Source organism: Stegostoma tigrinum, chromosome 23 (assembly GCF_030684315.1).
Source record: "Stegostoma tigrinum isolate sSteTig4 chromosome 23, sSteTig4.hap1, whole genome shotgun sequence".
Taxonomy (NCBI): Eukaryota; Metazoa; Chordata; class Chondrichthyes; order Orectolobiformes; family Stegostomatidae; genus Stegostoma; species Stegostoma tigrinum.
In genome coordinates this window covers 10,792,032-10,815,118 of record NC_081376.1, presented here as the reverse complement: position 1 = coordinate 10,815,118, position 23,087 = coordinate 10,792,032, and the positions used below count along the sequence as shown (strand labels likewise).

The 23,087-nt window shown below is 45.8% G+C and overlaps 1 protein-coding gene across 12 annotated transcripts in view; it reads right to left on the bottom strand.

The window, feature by feature from the left end:
• Nucleotides 1-23,087, bottom strand: part of tnrc18 (trinucleotide repeat containing 18) — a 182,453-nt gene that overhangs the window by 74,696 nt on the left and 84,670 nt on the right. For all 12 annotated transcript variants that reach the window (XM_048551911.2, XM_048551910.2, XM_048551917.2 and 9 more), the window contains 4 exons: nt 20,775-22,571; nt 8,350-8,440; nt 3,225-3,430; nt 289-435 (listed from right to left, as the gene is read on the bottom strand). In XM_048551911.2, coding sequence (XP_048407868.2) covers nt 289-435; nt 3,225-3,430; nt 8,350-8,440; nt 20,775-22,571 — 2,241 coding nt within the window. The remainder of the gene's footprint in view (nt 1-288; nt 436-3,224; nt 3,431-8,349; nt 8,441-20,774; nt 22,572-23,087) is intronic.

Genomic DNA, 23,087 nt, shown 5'->3' with positions numbered 1-23,087 from the left:
CTCCATTCCAATACTCAAAGCTTCCCCAACAACTGCAGCAGGGCCATCTACCTCTTGCTCACAGCTACAGTAGTACTTTCATACTCTAGCTGCCCAATTCAGGTGCTGCATAGTCAGCTGAGGCTTGCAGTAACGTGTCACTGTCTGAACTGGCCAATACCAACAGTTAGTGCATCAATCAGCCGTCACTTGAGATCGTTTTTAACCTCACCCTCCAAGAGGGAGCTAGGACACTGCAGGTTAATACACACAGACAGGGACAGTCTGGCCCATTCTTTTCTAACATACCAAAGTGTGGTAAATGCTCCGTCGGGATCACCACCAGCTGGCCAGACTGCGGGTCTCTTGCAAACTGGTACGTTGAGGGGATTGAGCCGGGAATACTGGGGTGAAAGCCAGGGGGCATTCCCTGGTGTAAAGACGGATGAGTCAGACCTGCAGGAAGCAACAGAACAAAATGGATGTGAAGACGGTCTGAAATAATCATGTCTCATTCCAATTACTAAAGTGTGACTAATGATAAAGTAACACTTATTGAAGTGTTATCAAATGGAATCACGGATAGCGAAGAGAAAAACAAGGTTCTGATTCACTGAGCTGAAAACAGGCTCAACAAGGAACGTGGCCAGGAACTAGGAAGTTTCAGTGTGAAGACAGGGTAGTGAGGGTAGCGTTGGCTGGGGAGGACAGCGTTGGCTGGCGAGGACAGCGTTGGCTGGCGAGGACAGCGTTGGCTGGCGAGGACAGCGTTGGCTGGCGAGGACAGCGTTGGCTGGCGAGGACAGCGTTGGCTGGCGAGGACAGCGTTGGTTGTGAAGGGTGTCATGTATTTGCAGTGGAATTGCACATAGCTACTCTCACCAGTGAACATCAAGTTCAGTTCAACTATAAATGGAAAATGATCCCTCCACAAGGATTTTATGAACACTTGGCTGAACAGTGCATAGTGGCTCAGCGGTTAGCACTGCTGCCTCACAGCGCCAGGGACCTGGATTCAATTCCATCCTCTGGCAACTGTCTGTGTGGAGTTTGCACATTCCCCCTCTGTCTGTCTGGGAGTTTCTTCCAGGTGCTCTGGTTTCCTCACACACTCCAAAGATGTGCAGGTTGGGTGGACTGCCTGTGCTAAACTTCCCATTTTGTTGAGGGATGTGCAGGCTAGGTGGATTAGCTAGAGGGGAAATGCAGGGTTTCAGGAACAGGGTAGGAAGATGGGTCTGGGTGGGATGCTGTTTGGACAGTCAGTAAGGGCTCGATGGGCCAAATGGCCTTCTTCCACTCTGTAGAGATTCTAAGAGGTGCAGTCAGTTCATTCACAGGATGTGGGTGTCATTGGTTGAACCAGCATCTATCATCCATGCCTAATCACTGACGAGACTCTTTACCTGGCCCAGCTAGATCCTTCAAGAACTCTCTGCCTTAGATATAATCTGGTGCTCTGAGTGAACACAGCATTGGATGAAGAACGAAGAGATATAGGGGGTATTTGCATTGTTTTCCTACCTTCAGCCCCAGTGATCCGCTGAAGGGATTCTGCCTCTGGCCCTTCGGTCTCCCCTGAACTGTTAATGATACTTATTTGAGAGTGTTTCTGTGCTGAGGTGGTCCCTCAGCTGCCAGGAGAGTTGCCTAGTCCAGTGAGACTGCTCAGCAATGAGCTGTCTGCTCGTGGATTCAGGCAGTTCAGAGGCTGTGTCTGGGGAAATTACCGACAGCTTCCACCATCAGGATCGGGAAAGCTGGGATAATGTGCTAAAAAGTATTAGGAATGTGGGTGAACGTTCCAGATCTAACTGTCAGGCCAACAAATATTTTCTAATTAACCAGCTTGGAGATGTTAGTAAACACCTTTGAAGCAAGGTGGGCTTGAACCTAGGCCTCCTGCCTCAGAGGTAGGGAAGTCATCAAAATGTTTAATTGTCATTGACAGCAAACTGAGCTCAAAACAGCACACAGCCATGGGACTTGGACCATCGACCCTCAGGTTAAAAGTCTGATATGCTACTGACTGAGCTACTGAAGCTCCAAAGATCCAGGCTCATAGTTCCAGCACTGCTGATACCATGAATCAACTATGTGTGAGTGAGTGAGGGAAGTCAAGAACAATCACAATAGTAACCAAGAGTGAGAGATAGTAGGAACTGCAGGTGCTGGAGAATCTGAGATAACAAGGTGTAGAGCTGGATGAACACAGCAGGCCAAGCAGCATCAGAGGAGCAGGAAAGCTGACATTTCAGGCATAGACCCTTCTTCAGAGAAATGAAGAAGGGTCCGGGCTCGAAACCTCAGCTTTCCTGCTCCTCTGATGCTGCTTGGCCTGCTGTGTTCATCCAGCTCTACACCTTGTTATCTCAGAAACTGAGAGTAAAGCTTCTGTTTCAGTTCTCACTCATAGCAGCTGTAAAGTATCTGTACATATTTACGGGTCTCTTGTGGAGCAGTGGTAATGTCCCACTTATGAGCCAGGAGGACCAGGTTCAAGTCACACCTGTTCAGAAGTTCTGAACAGGCTGGTTGGAAATTTGTTTTTTTCGTTCCAGTGTATACACTTGTTCAATTGCTCTAATATATACCTTTCATATCCAAGTTCCGTCTCCAATCTGCACATTCACAGGAGGTTATACTGATCATGAAGGCAGCATTTAGAGGTCAACTGTAATTTATTTAGGACAATGTAAAATCGGCAATTTGGAGCCTGATCTTGGCCACTGAAAGGAAAAATGGGACATGGGAGCTTCCAACTTTCTGTCAGCCGTTTCACACTGTTCACACAGACTGAAGAGAGAAAGAACAGACTGAGTCTCTCTCGCCTTCAAAGATACCTTTAAACTTACAAAGGGCTTCAAAGGAGTAGGCGTTGAGAAGGGGTTTCTGCTTGCAGGGTGTATGACAATGAGGGAGTCATGAATATCTAATCATCACAAATAAATCCTATAACAAACAGAGGGGGAACATCTTAATCCAAGGAGTGATGAGCAAGTGGATGTTGGATTATCTGAGGCACCTGTCAGAGACGCCTTCAAAGAGAAGTAAACGAGGGGGGATAGCAACAGAGCATGTTGTGGACAGGGTTAGATGATGAAGGATGTACCAGCAGAGGGTAAGGGTGGGCACATTGGGCTGAATGGCCTGTTCCTATGCTGCACACTGTAGGTTAAGTCCTACTCCAATGTTTCAATCCGCAACAGAATTTGTGACAGTTCCATTTCCACAGTTGTACTGACCGTATGGATGACCTGTCAGCCACATGGAGGGACTTCCAGTCCGAGGAAGCCAGGGATGAGACGCTAAGTGTGAGGTGGGATCAGCAGACCAGCGACCAGCTCCAGCCAGAGCTGGCCCTCCCATGACCATCAGGTTAGAGTTCAGACTACCAGTGCTGCAGCCTGGAGGATGTAACCGGGCAAAATCTGCCAACTCCTTACTCTCTCTGCATTTGGAGAAGAAAAACAGCCAATTTAAGATTAAACAGTTTCACGCAAAGAAATAAACTGCTGCATTCTGTTAGAACGCCTATGTACGTGTACAATTTCCTGCAAAAGCAAGATGCACAGAGGTCCTAAGATGGCAATGCTTTAATTACTGAGAGACGCTGATTGAATAAATTTTCGACTGACAAGGTGATGAATGAGTTATGATCAAAAATCCCAGAGGAAATTTAGAAAAATCCATCAGCAGCAAAACAATCATGACGTATTCTGCTTATAATCCTTGCGCTTTCATTTGGAAAACATACACACATTATACTGCTGAGGTGGTTTTCTGTAGCCGAGGGGAGAGGATGCAGAGGGAGCTGCTTCTGGACATTAATATCATCCCGGAGATCTGTGAACCTGTCATGACTATTATAAAGCTGACTGCAGGGCATGTCAGATATTAGTCCGACATTGACTTGTTGCTCTGGTATATATTAGAGGAATTTGAATACCTTTCATTCAAGCACAACCAGACTAAGAGTTATAATTGAGCCATATCTCAAGGAAAATATTTTCTCAGTGGTCTGGGTGGAGAGGAAGGGAGATAGGCAGAGAACCTGAAGCACTGTGTACTGTAATACATGGGCTGGAATGCAGAGGTAGGGCCTTCTGATTTTCTTTATCACAGTCCAAGGTATGTCTGAGCCTCTTTAAAGAAAATCAATGGCAGCTCACTGGAGGGGGATAGGAACAGAGCATGTTGTGGACAGGGTTAGGTAATGAAGGATGTTATCTTCCTTGACTGCTTGCTTGACCGCAATGTGTCCAAATGCCTTGTCTGACGCGAAGTGAAGATTAAAAATGCAAAGACTAAATTTGGGGACAGCAGGTCAGCTCCCATAACCAAACACTCATGAGTGCTCTCGCTGTTCCGTTCAAGAAACAGCGGGAGAGAAAACAGGATGTCGAGGGACAGACTTCTAAAATGTCCTGACCTTTGCAGCAACTCACAAATTTCTATGGTTTAAAATGGAAATACTTGGATTCGCAGGCCTGTTATCTTTTATGTAAATGCATCTAAGTTTTTTTTGTAAGTACTGTGAGGGAGCTGGGAGAGTGAAATTTGAAAGCACTTTGTAGAACAAACATCTTTAGCTTTCATCTTCAACTTATCTGTGGAGGCAGAAGGACAGGAAAGTATAAATCACTTAACTGTATAACAGTTCTGCACCTCAGTGGAAAGGAGTGAATAGGGCCTGTCTCCCTGCACATGCTCACTCTGCATTCCACTAACAAAAGACAAGCAAACAAGTTCACAGGAGATCTGCCAATACCAGGTCTCTAGTTAGTTGTTTCAGAAACCTTTCAACACAGACAAATGAAAAGAAAGCCATAAAAAGGTATCTTTTAAAAAAACAGATCTTTCCTCTCTAAAGGCAAATCCCCTGACATGCCCACTTCCATTGTCCTGTGTTTCTAAGTGAAAGCTAAAAGCTATTTTTCTATAAGATGGAGCAGGCACAACCGAGAGAACTGGAGCTGCAGGATTCAGGTTCCATCAGGAACAAGGTCAAGATTGGAATGTTGTCAATTAACTAACAGAATGGAACATGCCCAGTCGCCAGATCTGGCACTGTCCCTATCCCCTTTACTCAAAGCTGCAAGGATATATGCTGGGGAGGGGCAGCAAACAGAAACTAAATATCGGAAACAAGAAGATACACAGAAGACACATATTGGGATGACACAAGAGGGAGGAACAGAAAGACTCTTAAACTGCACAGCCAAGTTAGAGGTGTAATTGCTCAGATGGATCCCACAGCCACACCCTCACTTCCACCCCAAGCAGTTCCCCCTTGATGTGCCTGGTGATAATTGGGAATAAGTTTCGAGGGAATTTGGTTGCTCTGGTAGACGGGGTCTCCCACTGCTTGCCCGTGCGCGCGCATGCGCGCGCACACACACACACACACACACGCATAGGACACAAACACACATTCACACACACGCACACAGATGCGTGTGTGGATACTCATGCACAGAGATGCAACCAAAGGTACAGTCATGGACAAATGCACACACGCATGCACACACACATACAGACATGCATAAACAGGTGCACACACAGAGGCAAAGACACACAAGCACACAAACACATATGCACATATACATATTCACACAGACATATGTGCACAATTAGGGAGCTGCCTTCCCTATTGCAAGAAATGCTGATTTCCACGTGAGCCAAATCTTGAAGTGGCACTGACAGCAGTTGTGCACCAACTCCCAATGACCTCATGTTGCAGGGAAGCTTTCTAGCATCGCAAAGCAGGCTCTTTACAATTTGCGAGCTTCAAAAAGACTTCACAATATTTGCAAAATATGGAGGCCATTTTCACTTGTGTACTCAATGCCACTGAACTCAAATGCACCTCATATTTCACAAAAACATTCATCAGTCTTTGGTTTGAAAACTTCCAAATGAACAATTCCAATAATTGCACGGAGCGGGAAGTTACTGACAGATTAATGGTCATTGTGAAGTGAATTCCATGTTCAAAACGTTGCTGTGCACTCGCTATTGTTAAATGTCACAGACACAGATAATCTGTATCCTATCAGCATTCCTCATTCATCCTATTTATACTCTCCAGCTGCTGGTGGGAGCAGATAACGTAATACGACACGCCTGTTCTGACAAGGTTTCCACAATGCACAGTGCCCAGTTGTGATTTTCCTGCTGTGAAACAGCATGAATTCACTCACAGCAAGTGATTACCACCAAGTACCCAGTCCCAACCGGGCTCCAACCAACAATGCCATGGCCAAAGACTGGGTGACAAGGAGTGACCAATTCAAAACACGAAACATGCAGATGTGCCCGTGTAAAGTGGCAGGTTTGGACAGCAGCCTCACCTCTGATTCAGAAAGCTGAGGGTTTAAGACACGCTCAAGAAAACCTGTGTACAAAATCCAAGCTGATACTCCAGTGCAGTATTGAAGGAGTGCTACTCTGCCTGTCTTTAAAGTGAGGCATTGAAACTGACACTTTCGCCGCCCCCTCAGAAAGATCCCTAGGATTCAAGGAAGAAGTGTCCCAACCCATATCTAGTCCTTAAGCAACATCAGAGGCAGAGGTTACCTGATCACTATCACACTACTGTTGGAGACAGTTTGGTGGAAGCTGATTCGCTGTCATGTTTCCTCTATTACACCAATAGCTGCACTTCAAATGTTACTTAATTGGCTGAAAAGCACTTCGGAATGCCCTGAGGTTCTGAAAGGTGCTGCACAAATGCAAGTCTTTGCCTCATATTCTTAAACATGAAACTGGAAAGGAATCAGTGGAACAAAAGGGTAGCAATAAAAGTGAGCAATCTAGCACCAGACTATTTATCCAACGCTCGCTATATTTACAAACAAGCCTTAACCCTTTTAGGTTCCTGTCCACGGCATGTACGAAAATACGTCAGGATTTCTGCAACTTTTCATACCACATCATAAAACGCTTTTATTAAAAGGAGCTTAAAAGGGGAAGTTAATGTAAAAGGATATCTAAAAACATAAGTTTCAAACGGTAATTCAACTGACAGATAGGGGGAGAAGAAATAACAACTGCTGTAAGTTGGGATTAAATAACAAAAATCCGATAAAAGGGCCCTTTGTGCTTCTGTAGCAGCTCTGCCATCTTGAACCTGTGCCAGCTTCAGATAGTGCAGCTGTATCCTTGCAATTCTGCTCAACCCTAGCCTGTCTCATTGACTGCGGCTGGTGTAGACCAAGACGTTGTTGTGTCTCGTCCTTGTCCCCAGAGTCTTTATGGGAGCAGACACACGCAGGATGGACAACAAGTCAAAAGAAAATAACGAAGGAGAAACATTCCCTCCAGGGAGGCAGTGGGAAGTGTAATAAGAATAATCCCTCCAGTGTGCATATCGTAGCTTTTTCAAACTGTTTGTCTTGGATCACTTAAACATAATAACACTTGTAGATCTTCGAGTAACAGAATTAATGAGAGCACTTTTCATTTAGCACAACACTTTTCCAAGGCAGTGAAAGGGCCTGATTGTTACTTTTAAGGGAAAAAAGATTGTTACTTTAGACTGAGGTCATTGTTGGGCTGGTCACTCTATAATTCCTACAAGACATTACATCAACTCAACCAATTTGTGAGATTTACTTCTCCAAAGTCACTTCCTTTTATGTAAAGTGTGATGAGTTGATATTCTGTAACATTACTTGAGATGAATGAGAGTTAGAGCTTATACTTATACGACATTTAAGCTTGGTGCTTCCCAGCCAATGAGGCCTTTCTAAAGCATACTCAATCTTCTGCACAGAAAGATGCCACAAGAGGAAGGATGATAAACAACTTGGTGATGCTGGTCAAGAAAGAAGACTTGGCCTGGGCTCCTGATGCCCTTCCGTTCTTCAAAAGGGCAACCCAAGCTGACATTAAGCCTTGGATTTAAAGTCTCATTTGAAAAAAAACCTCTCCAACAGTGCATGGCTCTCTCAGGACTAGATAACTACTGCATTTTGTGCCTAAGTCTTGAAGAAGGGACCATTCTCCATCAATGCCTGATTCAAGCCGAGTGTAATATGGAGGTTACATAATTGGGGCATTGTCAACTGAATAAGGTGGGATACGGGTCATGGTGAGGTGTCACATTTAGAAAAGCTGCATAATATAAAAAAGAACTATTACTCTATTAATATCACAATATCAGCCAGAAAATCTACAGGGAGTGTTTGTGCCCTTGAGAAACTTGTGGTGGGTCTTCTATTGGTGTTTGCCAATAGTCAGGCCCCCTGACTCAGTTATGTCTTGGCTGTACCCACCTGGCTGAGCCAAACATCCAGGGGCACTGTTTCTAGGGAAAGTGCTGAAACCAGGCATTGAGAACCCCCTCCATGATTCTGGCTAACTCACCTCAACAGCTTCTCCTGCTCACGGGCGATGAGACGTTCCTCGCGATGGCGATGGCGATCATCACTTCGCTCTTCGTCGGTGCGCCCAGGTCCTGAAAGCAAGAAAGACGCCAAACGTTGGACTTCAAAAGAATGTCATAATCTCAGTGACATGCGGCAGACGTTTTCAAACATCCTCTGGATATGTTGGAAAAGAACTTCATATAATGCTGATTAAAATCTAATTCCTCCAATTTAAATTGACGATAGGCGCATCATACCCTCTCACAAACCTCTTGGGTCTTAAAGCTCAACCAAAATCACAGCTACCACAGAACACTCTTTGTACATGACTCTCATCAAAGGGTAATGCCAGTCCTGAACTCTGTGCCCAATCCACCAAGACAGCAGTGAAAATAAGCAGATTCCACTTGAAGATCCAGTTACTCAACTGATTAACACTACGTTACTGTTAAGTCCCAGTAACATACCAGGACACCACCAAAAGCAGGTCCACCCAAGAATCTCTGACGTCTCCCAATTAAACCAATTTAAATAAATAAATGTGGAGTGAAACATCCTATGTCATCTTAAATGTCATAAACCACAATGCAGAATCATAGCACAGTACGGCAATGTAACAGGCTCAGCGTGAACTATCCGCACTGTCCCATTCACTTCTTCACTCCCTCTTACCTTATGATATTTCTTTCTCTACCTCCAGCCCAATTCCTTTTAAATACCACAACCACAGAATGGTTAGAGCACAGAACGGAGCTCATTCAGCCCCCCTTGTGACCAAACCTATTCTCCGCAAGGGTAGATCAGCTAATCCCACCCTAACACCTTTACCCATTGTGCTGCAAATTTATTCCGATCACATAATGATACAATTTGATTGAGAGAGGTGCTCCAACTGATGAGAAGCCTGGACAGTGTAGATAGGGAGGAACTGTTCCCACTGGTGGAAGGATAAAAAACTGGAGGACACAGATTTAAGGGAGTCGGAAAAAGGAAGAATGTCAACACAAGCGAAAGCATTTTTATATACAGTGGGTGACAGTTGGAACGTACTGCATGAGAGTGCAGTGGAAGCAGGTTCAATCGTGACTTTTGAGAAGGACTTGGATTATACTCCGAAAAGGGAAGAGGGCCGTAGGGAGAAGGTGGTCAATGGCATTTGGTGAGTTGATCCCTAGGACGGTAAGGACAATAACAGTGGGTGAATGGTCTTCGTCAGTGCTGTGGCCATTCTATAGCCGTGGTTTCCTGCCCTGTGCACTGTGCAGGGACAGGGTGACTTCAGGGGAGACCGACCGCCCACCTTCACCAGCGAGAGAGTTGACTGGATCGAGAATCAATCAGATGCTTAAGTGACGTCCAGACAGCTTTTCATGCAATAAGGATGGGAAAAAAAACCTCCACTCTGCTGGCCAATCCAAGCCTGGCAGTCTCAGGAAGATTGAGGAGCATTGATGAAGGCTCAATCTGAGGAGCCATGAAGACCTGCACTGCTGAGATAGTAAGGATGGGTTAGGAAGAGGGGCATCTTGGGTGTTGGAGGCAAACATACAGAGGGTGGCTTTCAGTGGCCATATTGGGGCAAATGGAGACCCTTTCCCCCCCACCCCCACCACCCCACCCACTCACTAAGCCAGCAGGCAGTTACCACATTGCCCAGGTTTGGGAAAACAGTCAAAATTCCAACCTTCTGAGAAGGCCATTGGTGGGTTGAGGCCTTCAACTAGTTGCTAATCTAGGGTCCTTATTGCCAGCAGGTTAAGGAGGTCTCTGAACTCAACTGCTGAAAAGATGCAGCATGGCTACCCCTCCAGAGCCAACCTTCTCAATTATTTGCCCTTCTCGTCATCTTCAGGGTCAGAAAAATCACGCCCCTCGATTCTATGAAGTCCCTTTTTGAAAACTATGGTAAAAATAATTTTGCATCACGTTTAACGTACCTTCAAGGGGTATTCATAGACTCTGCCTGACCAATAGCTGGGCAGGGCGTTTGCCATTCCTAGCATCCCATGTGTACGGCCTGTTTTCCCTTAAATTCGCCAACAATTCTTTTATTATTGTCTTAAACTTGTGCCCAGGTGTCACAGATTCAATGCCTGGAGGAAAATAATCCATGGCAGTTTATTTTCTCAGTAAACTCTCCTCAGTCTTGAGAAACTTCTCTATTACCTCCACAGAGGGCTACAGGTCTCCCGTCATGTGCTCCCTTCTTTGAGGAAACCATTTTCTTGTACGTCAGCCTTTTTGCCAATCACAGCTAGTTACACAACAGAAGTCTCTTGGCTTCAGTGCCCACTGGGCATCTGCTCTATGAAACACATCTCTCACCCGTTATTTTTACGCTGCCACTCAGAATTGGTCTCCTTTCTACTAAAACCATTGAGAGATTTCTCACTGCTCCCTACGTTGCTTGTTTCCTTTATCGTTTATGATTCAATTTAATCTGAATTTGATCTGATTCAATCTGAATTTGAATCATAAAAATCCATTGCCTGACACTGCAGGTATTCAGGTAAGTTGCTATGTTAGGAAGCCACAGTGGGTTCAGCCTCAGACTTGAGTATCCAGGGTATGTTGAGAAGGGTCTTTATTTGGTAGGGGGCACCTTTCACATAGGCTGGTCTGCTTACCTTTCTATGTTGGCTAGGTCGTCCCTGCAGGCTGGGAGGGGGTTAAATTGGCTGAGATCACAAGGTGTAGAGCTGGATGAACACAGCAGGCCAAGCAGCATCAGAGGAGCAGGAAGGCTGACATTTCGGGTCTAGACCTTTCTTCAAGGGGAAAAAATTATTTATTTTTTTTCTCTGAAGAAGGGTCTAGGTCTGAAACGTCAGATTTCCTGCTCCTCTGATGCTGCTTGGCCTGCTGTGTTCATCCAGCTCTACACCTTGTGACCTCAGATTCTCCAGAATCTGCAGTTCCTACTAACTCTTAAATTGGCTGAGGTTGGGATTACTGCTGTTCAATAGGAAGAAGTCCTGCTGTCAAGAGTTATGAGCCAAAATGTGGCCAGCATATGAGTCTAACCAACAGATTAGTTGAGAAGACTGACTGATCTCCACTGGTTTACTGCATGCAGCGAATGTTGGGAGTGGGGATGAGCTGTGCATAACAGGGTCAGTAGGGTACCTCGCATATTTTATAATACCCATGCTGAAAATATACCTGGCCACTATATGTATGTACAATCGAGCCCAGTGTTTCTGATAATGGCCACCCCTTATACTGTATCCCTCCCGTCCACTACAGCCTTACTGCTTTTAGTCACAAAACACAGAACAGTCCTCGGGGGTGAAGTTATTGTGAGTGACCAACAACTTCCCTTATCCCTTCTTGTCAGGATACATGAACTCCAGTCTGTGTATGGGACTGCTCTGATATCCTGCCAATCAGATCTTAGCCTAGACAAGGTGAAAAAAAGCAGGGGGTTTTTGTACACATGGTTAGGGTGCAGTGACGGAGCTAAACATGACCCTGTCCTCAGTTGGTGTCAGGTTACCAACAGGGGCTAACTGATTCCGAACAGGGCAGAAAATGCTTGAGCCACCCTCACACATCTCACTCATAACTGCATTATGACTGACTGTAGGTTCAGTGCAAATCCCATGCCTCTGGTCAGCTCACTCTCCATCAACATCACAGGCTGAACTGAACACATTTCTGCTGCGACTGGCTCAGCGCTGCCTTTGTCCATGATCTCTGTACAGTTGGACCTAGATGCCATCCCAAATTACATTATTCATTAAAAAGCTTTTCCTTTGAACCACTGTCCAGAGACTAACTCTCCACATATTACCACACTGGCTTCTATTCCTCTGTACAATTGGGTATCTGCTCCTTCTAGATGACTGAATCCACTGAATATAAATGACACGTCACAGCGCAGAAGAAAAATTATCCCTAACTAATTCTGAATGTCCCCTAACTCTCACAATCTCCTGCTAACCTCACATCTTTCTCTTTACCTAGTCACCCGCAGTTTAACTCCCTCTATGACCATAGGGGCTGTACTAAAACTCTTCAATCCATTTTAGTCTTACAGTATTGTAGGCAATACAGTGAAGGCTCCCTGAGTGAGTCCCTGTGGTATGGCAGCTCTCTGGCGATGAGAGCTTGAGTAAACTGGGTCTCTATTTCCCCACAGTTTCCAAGGATGACAGGTGATGTCATTGACACCCACAAGCTTCTGAAAGGGCTTGATAGACATGAGGGGGCTGTCTCTGGTGGTCAGGAAATGTAAAACACAGGCACGAGGTGTCAGGATAAGGGGACAATCATTTAGGATGAAGATGAGGGGAAAATGTTTCACTCAAAGGGCTGTGAATCTTCTGGAATTCTCCACCTCTGAAAGTTGTGGGTATTCCTTTGTTAATTACTTAAGAATGAGTCGGGACGGATTTTTGGTCTCTCAGGGAATCAAACGAAAGGGGAATCAAGCAAGAAAGCGGAATTGAAACTGGAGTCTAGCTGTGATTGTATTGAGTTTTGGAGCAGGATTGACATGTTACAAGTCAGCTCTGAACAACTGCGTTCACCTTTCTCATACCTTCTGTACTGCCAAGGGCTGGCCCACTGCACGCAATCTCTTTCACTGTCAGTAGACACCTTTCACTAGTTATCCTTCCACCCAGCTAATCTCCATTCTAAGCCACAGCCCTGATCCTCTTCGAAGGCCTCCTTAAGCCCTACTGCTCCGACTGCATGTGAATGAATCACTTCGTTAAAAGTAGCTATATAAATGCATTCGATGGTATTGTTAAAATGCCAGTTTGGTTTTGTCCTGACTGCTACATTAATAATTCCATCAGTCCGGGCCCCATAATATTTCAGATTGTTAATTCAACTCTGAAGAGTCTTCTTTAATGATGCTAAGTTAGGTTTTGATGGATAGGTTGACGCTTGGATGGAATTAATGTTGAGAGCTACTTCAGGGTTAATCAATTGTTTGCCGTAGCATTATTTCAGTGGGTCAGAGGTAACACAAGGTGCAGAAAAGACATGGAAATCTTCCATGAAAAATAAAAACCTGGGACCAGCCAGTGAAAGAAAAATATTTCTGCTGCTTAAGCGCAACAGCAGTTCAAATAAACTCCAAGTTGATGTTTCAGAGAGCCTGAAAAATAATTACGGTGCCTAAGAGTCTCTCCTGTTTTTTCTTGAAAGAAAGGCTAATTTCTGTAGTCTCTGTATGATTTAACTGAACCAAACCTCTGCACCATAACAGTTTTGTTTACCCACAATGGACAGAAAAAAAACAGAAAAAATATCAGGAGAATTTCTCCCACGTTTGGTGTGCACCCCACTATCAGGGTGGAATGTGGCTCTGCACTGTGTGGGAAACAGTCACTCATTGTAATCCACCCCACCTCAGTGTCCAGACCAGAGAGCAGCTAATTAAGGATGTCAGGGTGGGGGAGCTCTCGAAGCTGGAGGCCATACCATTGCTAAAATGGCCTGGGGCAGCCTGGAGCCAGGGAACTGGTGCACAGGAACGCTGTGCTATTTTTAGGGCCTGCCCATCTCAGCTTCCAGGCCAGGACGAGCATAAACATTAAGCCCCACACGTTTGCAGGACCACCCAGATCCACAACAAACTACAGTAGCTTTTGATTTCCTTGGGAGGTCAGACAGGAATTTACCAGAATGTTACTGGCCTCGGTACTGGTCCCCAGTTTCTGTAGCCTCTCTCCTGACAGATTCCATGCTTTGCAGGGACCAGGAAAGGCATTGCTGCAATGCTCTCTCACTGTCACCAACATGACCAACCAAGCTAATCTCTTCTAGCCGCTCATTTTGTGCACTTACATGTACTGTGCTTGTTGTCACGTTCTGTTCCTTGCTTTGTGACTATAGAAGCAGGGAAGAATGTACTATATTTCACTTACTTTAGTCATTCTCCATTCCAGTACTGTTAATAACAACCCTGCTTTCACTGAAGACCAACCCTTGTAGTGCTGCATTTGAAAATTCAATTTGTGTATAACTCATTTATTCAGTCAAAGTGAATGTTCACGGAGCTCCAGAACGGCAAAAATGTGTGTTTAGACCTTTGGAGTGATTTGATTTAATGAATAATATTTTGTGGGTGTGAGCGCAATGACTGAAGTTACCCAACTAACAGAAGCCCCACTTCATCAACTTGACAATTTTGCCTTCTTATGATGGAATAATAAGAATGTTAACGGTGTAGATATGAAAGCAGTCACAGCATTTATTAAAATAATCCATTTTAATTTCCCTCTTCCCTCCCCTCTACAGGTGGTTGCAGAATGAGATAATTCTATAACATACTGAAAGCTGCTGTTGTTATCCATGAATAGAAGCCTTGTCTTATAGGAAAGTAGGGCAAAGAGTATGTAGATGCTATTTACCTACCATGCTCAGTGGAAAGGCTTAGGGCTGTGTCTAGGCAACCATGGTTTTCATATTAGCATTTCACTCATACAATACTGCAGATTTGTCATCTAAACTGTGCTTTTACTTTCCTTTAAAGCTCACTAAGTCCAGAACCTTCCCTTATCACTAATGGGCTAAGAATATCACCAGGCTCTCCATTGCGCGGGATAAAACAAAATTAATACTTTTCCCTCAAAGGCTTGTCTTGTCGCCTGGCAACAGCCTGGAAGGCCGATTAGAATTCCGTTCTTGTTTGCAGCTTTTAGTTCTGCTCAGTAAATTACATTTAATGTTAGCTGCCTGTATCCTCATCATTGAAATGCTTTACAAACAGCTCCCTGTGTTGCCATTGCCTACTGCGGACTGTTGGACCTTGGCAACAGCCAGAGAAACTACTTCACAGACAAAGATTTCAACGACAGGCCACATGATGTCTAGCCTAAAGAATTTTTATACAAGGACACGCAAAAGAGAGGGAAGTGTTCTCCTTTATTCTCTCCCACTGTGTCACCAATCAATTTGTACATTAAAAACACATCATATTGTTGATGATAGACAGGAGCGGGTCACGTGACTGGCGCACAGACACACTGGGTTGAATGGTGCAGCGTTGCTTTATTCTTTTTCCCCCAGCCCATAAATGAAAGAGAAAAGGGAACTCCTATAGCTCAGCGCAAACAAAAAGCTACACTCCGCTGGCTAATGAGTTCAAGGTAAACATCAAAAACACATTTTACTACAACTGAACAAGCAGCCATTTCAGTGTACAATGTGCATGGCCTCTTTGAGTTTTATACGTGCCATTATATAGAGCATTATGATTGTATTAAAGAGGCTTCAATAAATAGAGAAATTTAAAGGTGATCCAGTTGCTTCTGCCTCGGGTAAAGCAACGTCATCCTGCAGCTCAAGATCTTACTTTATATTTTCTGCAAGATTGAGGTGACAATGTCGTTCCTACTCATAATACACATCACAAACCTGGCTGCTCTCGGCTGGTCGACTGAAACGATTACAAACTGAAAACGGAGGCCCACTTTTGGTAATCAATTCTGTCAGTTCCAGTGTGACATTATCACCTCCCTGCTCTAAGGAGAACAAACCCAGCTTTTCCAACCTCACCTTGTAGTCAAATGTCCCCCATTCCTGGTGGATATCAACTTCACAGTTTGTTGCCACTGGCACATCTTGAAACTTTATGCTGTATTCACATAATTTTTAATTCACAATAGCGCTGATCCCTGGGAGACTCCAGTGTTCCCAACTCTAGATGCAGAAACACCCATTTACCACATCTTGCTGCTTTCTGCTAATGTTTTATCCAAGGTAACGCTGATCTTCCTATTCCATAAGCCTGAATTCTGTTAACCAGCCTTTTAAGTGGAGACCCGTTAAAAATCACTCTGATGTATAAAAATATCAACTGGACCTCAAGTCGCTCACTGGTGTCAGTTTATTGAAGCTCTGCCTAATCTATATCATTGTTATCTCACCATATGATCTCCAGGTTTGACTCTGGACCCCTTTCATTTTCCTATCAGGTTTTTACGTATCAGAATTCTAATGTAACCAGGTTTCTATAACTTGAGCTTTCCTCCACTCCCTTCCTGGGTGGGTTTGGGCTGCTGTTTTGGATTTCAGCCCGACAATCTATTTCCATTTCTCTCTTTGGCTCTCCTGGGCCACTGCAGTGCTTCCTTCCACTTCTTTGGTTTCGTTACCCTGCCTTTCCACTATATGACCCCAAACCTTCAGGACTCGATCCTGCTCTCCTGCCACCGTGCCATGCTAAACATCATTAGGTAAGCCCACTGCCTCCCTCTGTGCCCCTCTTAGCATTCTGGTTCATTACAAGCAGCAATCCTAATTGTCTCATCCCACTGATCTATCTAACTGGCTCTAGGCTAATCGTGCCAGTCTTCTTCCTCTCCAACTCACCTTTGCTGACTCTATGGACTCGACCTCTTATCACTCCTTTCTCTGTTCACTTGTGAGCATGGTGCTTGCCCCTGGGAATAGCTGAATCAACATCAAGATCTGATCAGAAACCTGGCTGAGGGGTCTAATAAGACCACCTGCCTAACTACATCGTCTGTCTGTCGCTGGTCAGCAAAGATAGCCATGGTGACATTGATCACCAGATCAGCCCCGTCACCTCTCTTTCAAAATCATCATTCGATATAGGTCTCCAAAGTACAATAACAGAGAACATAGAACATCGAACATTACAGCACAGTACAGGCCCTTCGGCCCTCGATGTTGTGCCGACCTGTCATACCGATCTGAAACCCATCTAACCTACACTATTCCATGTACGTCCATATGCTTATCCAATGACAACTTAAATGTACCTGAAGTTGGCGAATCTACTACCATTGCAGGCAAAGCGTTCCATTCCCTTACTACTCTCTGAGTAAAGAAACTACCTCTGACATCTGTCCTTTCTCTTTCACCCCTCAATTTAAAGCTGTGCCCCCTTGTGCTCGCTGTCACCATCCTAGGAAAAAGGCTCTCCCTATCCACCCTATCTAACCCTCTGATTATTTTATATGTTTCAATTAAGTCACCTCTCAACCTTCTTCTCTCTAATGAAAACAGCCTCAAGTCCCTCAGCCTTTCCTCGTAAGACCTTCCCTCCATACCAGGCAACATCCTAGTAAATCTCCTCTGCACTCTTTCCAAAGCTTCCACATCAAAAAACATTACCATTGAGATTTCTTCCCTCAACCATCCCCAGTGATTTGTAACTTCCATCTCCGCTTATTGTGTTCTCTGTCCTCTTGACTTCTCTGCCCTACTGTCCTCCTTAAATCTGTCCTTCCATGTAAGTCCCCCAATCCATATTCACGGGACACATCATTGGCAGTACTGTCTCATGTGGTCTTACCAATGTGTCAATGACAGACCAGGCCATTTCCAATCACTATTCCTCCACTGACAATTCTTTCCACTTTCAGTCCCGTGTCCATCCTTGAAAAATGCCATTTCTCAAACTCACTTACAACTGCATTTGCAACACCCAAACTATTTAGCATTTGGCACTTCATTTGTCTGCAATATTTCTGCAGCCACTGCTTGGCTCAACTGCACCCTCACCTCCAAATGACAGCCCAGCTCTCAAGAAATCATTCCTTCTTCCTCAAACTGCTCACTCTTCCTGGTTTGACCCTGAACTTTGTGCCCTCAAGTTCAAAAGTCATAGACAATAATGGAAATGGCAGACAACAGGGTTTCACTATCACTGGATCACTTAACCTACTGCTGGATTCTGTTCTCATCTGCTCAAATTGTTCAGTATTCCAGGATCACCCTGGATTGCAAAAATTAGTCTGCTTCTTTTTTAAACCCCTCTCCCTTCCACCAATCCATGTGAGCAGCTTGTGGATGTATTAGTCACCAAAATCAAGACCACCTGATCAGTGGCCTTTGCACTGACTTCTCTACCTCCTCTCCCCCAAATACAGTCAGACCCAATTTCCTTTAAAAGTTCTTGCAGCCTTCCTCTTGTCTCCCTTATATCTTCCCCTAGTGTCCCTCATATCTATCCTAGTCCCCATCACATCGTCCCCCAGTGTCCCTCATGTCTCCCCTAATCTCCCTCATATCTTCCCCTAGTCTCCCTCATGTCTCCCCCTAGTCTCCCTCATATCTTCCCCGAGTGTCCCTCATGTCTCTCCTAGTCTCCCTCATCTTTCCCGAGTGTCCCTCATGTCTCCCCGAGTCTCCCTCATATCTTCCCCTAGTCTCCCTCATATCTTGTCCCAAGTCTCCTTCATATCTTGTCCCAAGTCTCCCTCATATCTTGTCCCTAGTCTCCCTCATATCTTCCCCTAGTCTCCCTCATATCTTCCCCTAGTCTCCCTCACATCTTCCCCTAGTCTCCCTCATACCTTCTCCTAGTCTCCCTCATACCTTCTCCTAGTCTCCCCTAATGCCAACTTCAAACTCAATCTGTCTTGAGATCCACTTTATGCTGGCTTAACTTGATCCACTCCAACCTGTTGGCACCCAACCTTGTGTGCACATCGGCTGATATTGTAAACCGTTCTCTTTCTTCTGGTGCTGTCTGTCTCACCTTTCGATCTGCCGTCATTGACCATCTCTTTGATGAGAACAACCCTTGACCCTTCCGCCCATGCAAAACATCAACCTTCCTTTCCTTTCCAAACCCCTGGTGCATCTCAAATCTGAGTCCATCATCCCCACAGCCTCTGTATTTTCAGGTTTCCACCCCTGACACAGCAGGGCACTTCTCAAAGTCACAAACGGCATCCCACGTGACTGTAACAAAGGTAACCTTTCCTTCCTTATCCTTCTCGAGCTGCGTGCGGCCTGCTATGATCATCAATAGCAGCCTTCTGCAATACCTCTCGGCTCTGAAGCTGCGTGTGACTGCTCTCACCTGGTTACATTCCAATTTATTTGTCAGAGAATCATTTGCAATGACTTCTCTTGCATTTGCACCATTACCACTGGTGCCCGCCCTATGATCTATCCCCTTCCTGGTTCCCATCCACAATCTGGCCCTATGCTCCAAAAGCACAAGTTCAAACTGACACAGATGCCAACACCATCCAGCTCAACCTGACCACCATCTCTCTTGGACCATCCACTCTTGCAAAATTATCCAACTACTTATCTGATTTCCAGTACTGAATAAGCAGAAATTTTCTCCAATTAAGTCTCAGGAAAAATAAAGCCCTTAATTACGTTCCCTGCTCCAAACTTTTGTTTCCTAGTTACTGAGACCAAACTTCTCCCTGGCAATACTTGGAGGTTAACCAGTCTGTTCACAACTGTTGGTATCAGTATTTGACTCCAAGATGGGTTTCTGTCCACATATCTTTGCCAACTTCAAGGCCATGTAATTCTACCTTTGTAACATTGCCTGACTTCGCTCCTCCTCAGCTCATCTGCTGTTGAACTCTTCCATGCGTTCATTACCTCTGGACTTCACTATTCGAAGGCACTCTTGGCTGGTTTCACACACTCCGCCCACCAACCTCAGATCATCCAAAATTTTGCTGCCCTTGTCCTAACTCACCCTAAGGCCTCTGCACCTATCACGTCTGTGAAAGGTGACTCGCGTTTGACTGGGACCCAATGGATCTCTTGATTGCAAAATTAGCATCCTTGTTTCAAATCCCTCCATGGCCTCACCCCTCCCTATTTCTGAAATCTCCAAACCCAAAATCCTTTGAGATATCTGATATCTAATCCCTGTCTTTTGAATATCTGCAGTTTAATTGCTCTAACATTGGCAGCTGGGCCGATAGTTGCTTAGGTCCCACGTCTCTTTAATACTTTATCCACACCTCACTACCTCTCTATTTCATTTTCCTCCCTTCAGACACTCCTTAACTTCAACTCCTTTTGCAAAATTTTCAAGCATCTGGCCTGGGATTTCCTGAAGCAGCTCAGTCTCAAATTTTGGTTTCTAACATTGCTTTGAAATGCCTCACTCTACTAAAGGTGACACATGAGTTATTTGTGATTGAATATAAAAGATTTCAGGAAAAATAAATCGCAAATTTTAGTGACAGTGGTGTTTACTTCCATTTCTCCTAAAATTATCATTGGGCAAACAGCGAACACTGTGCCCCTTTTATAAGTGCAACACAATTAATCGAGACAAAACAGTGAAACAGGAGAAGAACCTCATTAACATAAACAATTCTCAGCGTCAACTGCACCCTGCAGTCCTTGAGGGACTCAATGGTTGGGGATGATCTCAAATATACTCGTGGATGAGCTTTTCCTTTGCTGGGCCTGGACAAGATCCTTGGAACCACCAGAATTCTCACTCATGGCAGGGTCATGTCCAACTGGGACTGGGGATCGTCACCTTGGCTGTGCCTAGTCTCACTGAGACTGAGAAGGAGGAGGCAACATGGAAATTCCGCCCCACACACCTCCATGGTCATCCTCGGCACTGTAGCTCAAACGCTCTAACGCATTCAACAATTAGCACAGGAACAGAGAGATCACCCGAATGAGTGGCTGTCGAAGCCACTGTGTTCATCATCTTACCTTTCATGTTGTTCATAGACAGCGAGCGATCCCTGTCAATCACGCCAGCTCCCGGTTTGCTGCTGTTGTCTTTCTGCCTGGCCACTGCCACCGCAATGCCCACAGGTGGATGCCTCACCTCCACCTCGCCCTGCATTGATTTGGCGCTCTCTGGCCTCTCTGGATCTTTCTTCAGCTGTTTGCTGAGCTGCTGAATGGGTAGGTGCTGCAGCTTTGGCGTGCCGTGCAGACCGGAGTCCGTCTTCACATTGCCGAGTCCACCGAATGGGCTCTTCTTGCCGCTTCCGGGCCGGCCCGCGGTCTCTTTGGCGAAGCTGCCACTGTACTTGATGAGGCTCTGCATGGCCGAGACCTCGCTGGGCGTGCCTGCCACGGCCGACCTCTGCAGGCCCACGGGGTCCAGGAAGGTTTTCTTCTGTTCCTCATCCGCTCTGCTGCTGTGGCCGTGCTGGGCGGCCAGCGCCGCCATCTGAGTGGTGGCGTAGGTGGCCATCTCGAATGGCTTCCATTTTGGCTCCGGGGTGCACGAGCGCTTCAGCTGGGACTGCTCCAAGTGCAGCCTGGTGACGTCCACCCCATTGAAAACCTTCGGGGAATCCTTCAAGCCGGCCCTCTGCGCTCGCTCACGCTCGTGGCTTCTGTGTTCGACCTCAAAGTTTGACCTCGCCGAGTCTTTCGACGGGGCGCCGCTCGAATGCAGGTCCCTGGTTTCCGAAATACTGAGGCCTGGCTTGCTCAGCAACAGCTCGGAGGTCACTGGCCTCTTTATTGCTGAAGAGTTGGACCTAATCACCGACCCTTCCTCCCGCACATTGTCTACCCTCTTACTCTCGGTGTGTGCAGGCAGGTCCTGTGTCACCACTAACCGGGAGGAGTCCACCAGCGTCCTTTCTGAGGGGCACTGCAAACTGCCTGCTCTATCACTAGCCGCTCTGCTCATATCCTTGTCTTTACACTTGTCACTCTTATTGTCTCTGGCCTGAGAAGCGATCTGAATGGGCCCGTTTCTGTTCTCATAAAACCCAACCGAAGGCACAAAGGTAGGTGCAATAACTTTATGTTCCTTTCCCGGCTCCCTGGCAGTGGGGTAGATTGTGTAGATGCTGGAATGGACAGGAAGAGGAGGGAATGTGCTCGAAGACGGCATCCGTGCTGTTTGAGAGGAGTGGGGTGACGGACAGCCGCAGGAAACGTGCAAAGTGCCAACCGAGGTCACCACAGTGTCACACTTGCGCGTCTTTTCTGTGTGGGCGTGCAGCAGAGGTCGCATATTCTCGTCATGCTTGGCAGAGTCTTTGGAGCATCTGTCCTGTTCAGTGCTGGGGAGTCTCAGTGAGGAGCTGGAGCCACTGTTACAATTACTGAGAGACAGGGTCTGCAGAGGATTCTTTGACTTTGGCTCTCCATTCCCAGTTCCCCGGTTCGGAGAGTGATTGGTAAGAACCATAGAGTGATGTTCACTGGCCTTGGCAGCCTTGTCGAGAAGGTGGATCCTCCTATCATTATCTGTCCTTCCATCTTGTGTGAGGTCCACCACACTCCTGGGCCGAGATTCCTCCCTGGACTTCTCCTTTTTAGCTATGTTTATGTTCACCTCAGTCCTGTATACTTTCTCTTTTGAGTCTTTCGCTGCATACCTCTCCGACTCTTTCGTGCTTTTCTGCAGATGACACATTTCCTTTTCTCTCAGGATTGAGCCTGACCCCTGATTGGATGTTGTCCTGGAGAGGGCGGTTTGCGGGTGCGCAGCACCATGAAGGGCTGATTGTCCTGCGTGGCTGTGTAAGTAATATCCTTCTGGAATGAAAACAAACAGAGGAACGCATGTCAACGCATTGTCAAATGTCAGCAGTGTTCTTTAAGCCTTCTCTTGGTGTGTTGGTGCTGGATGGGTCAGGGGCTTTCAGCTGTAAGGCCTTTCATGGCGGACTTCTGACTAAACAGTCACAAAGCAGGAACGTGGGACGGAATTTACCAGAACTTACCGGATGGTCATGACCGTTTGGGAGAGGGCCGCTATAATTAGTCAGGGATGCCTGTATCCAATTCCTGACAGTTGGAAAACCATACTGAATTTAGCAGGAGTGAGAGGGACGGTGTGTGGTCCTTCTGGCTTCTGGTGAGATACCAGGTGGTCTCTGCAAATGAGCACCTTTGGTAACTTGGCAACAGGGGGAGACCATTATAAGGGGACTTGTAAACTTGCTGCATTTGGTATCCTTGGTGAAATATTAAGCCCTCCTGCCCCCGAGATGGTGGGGAATGACTTAACACCCATTCCTGCTGTCCTACTGATAACGCAATAGGGGCCTA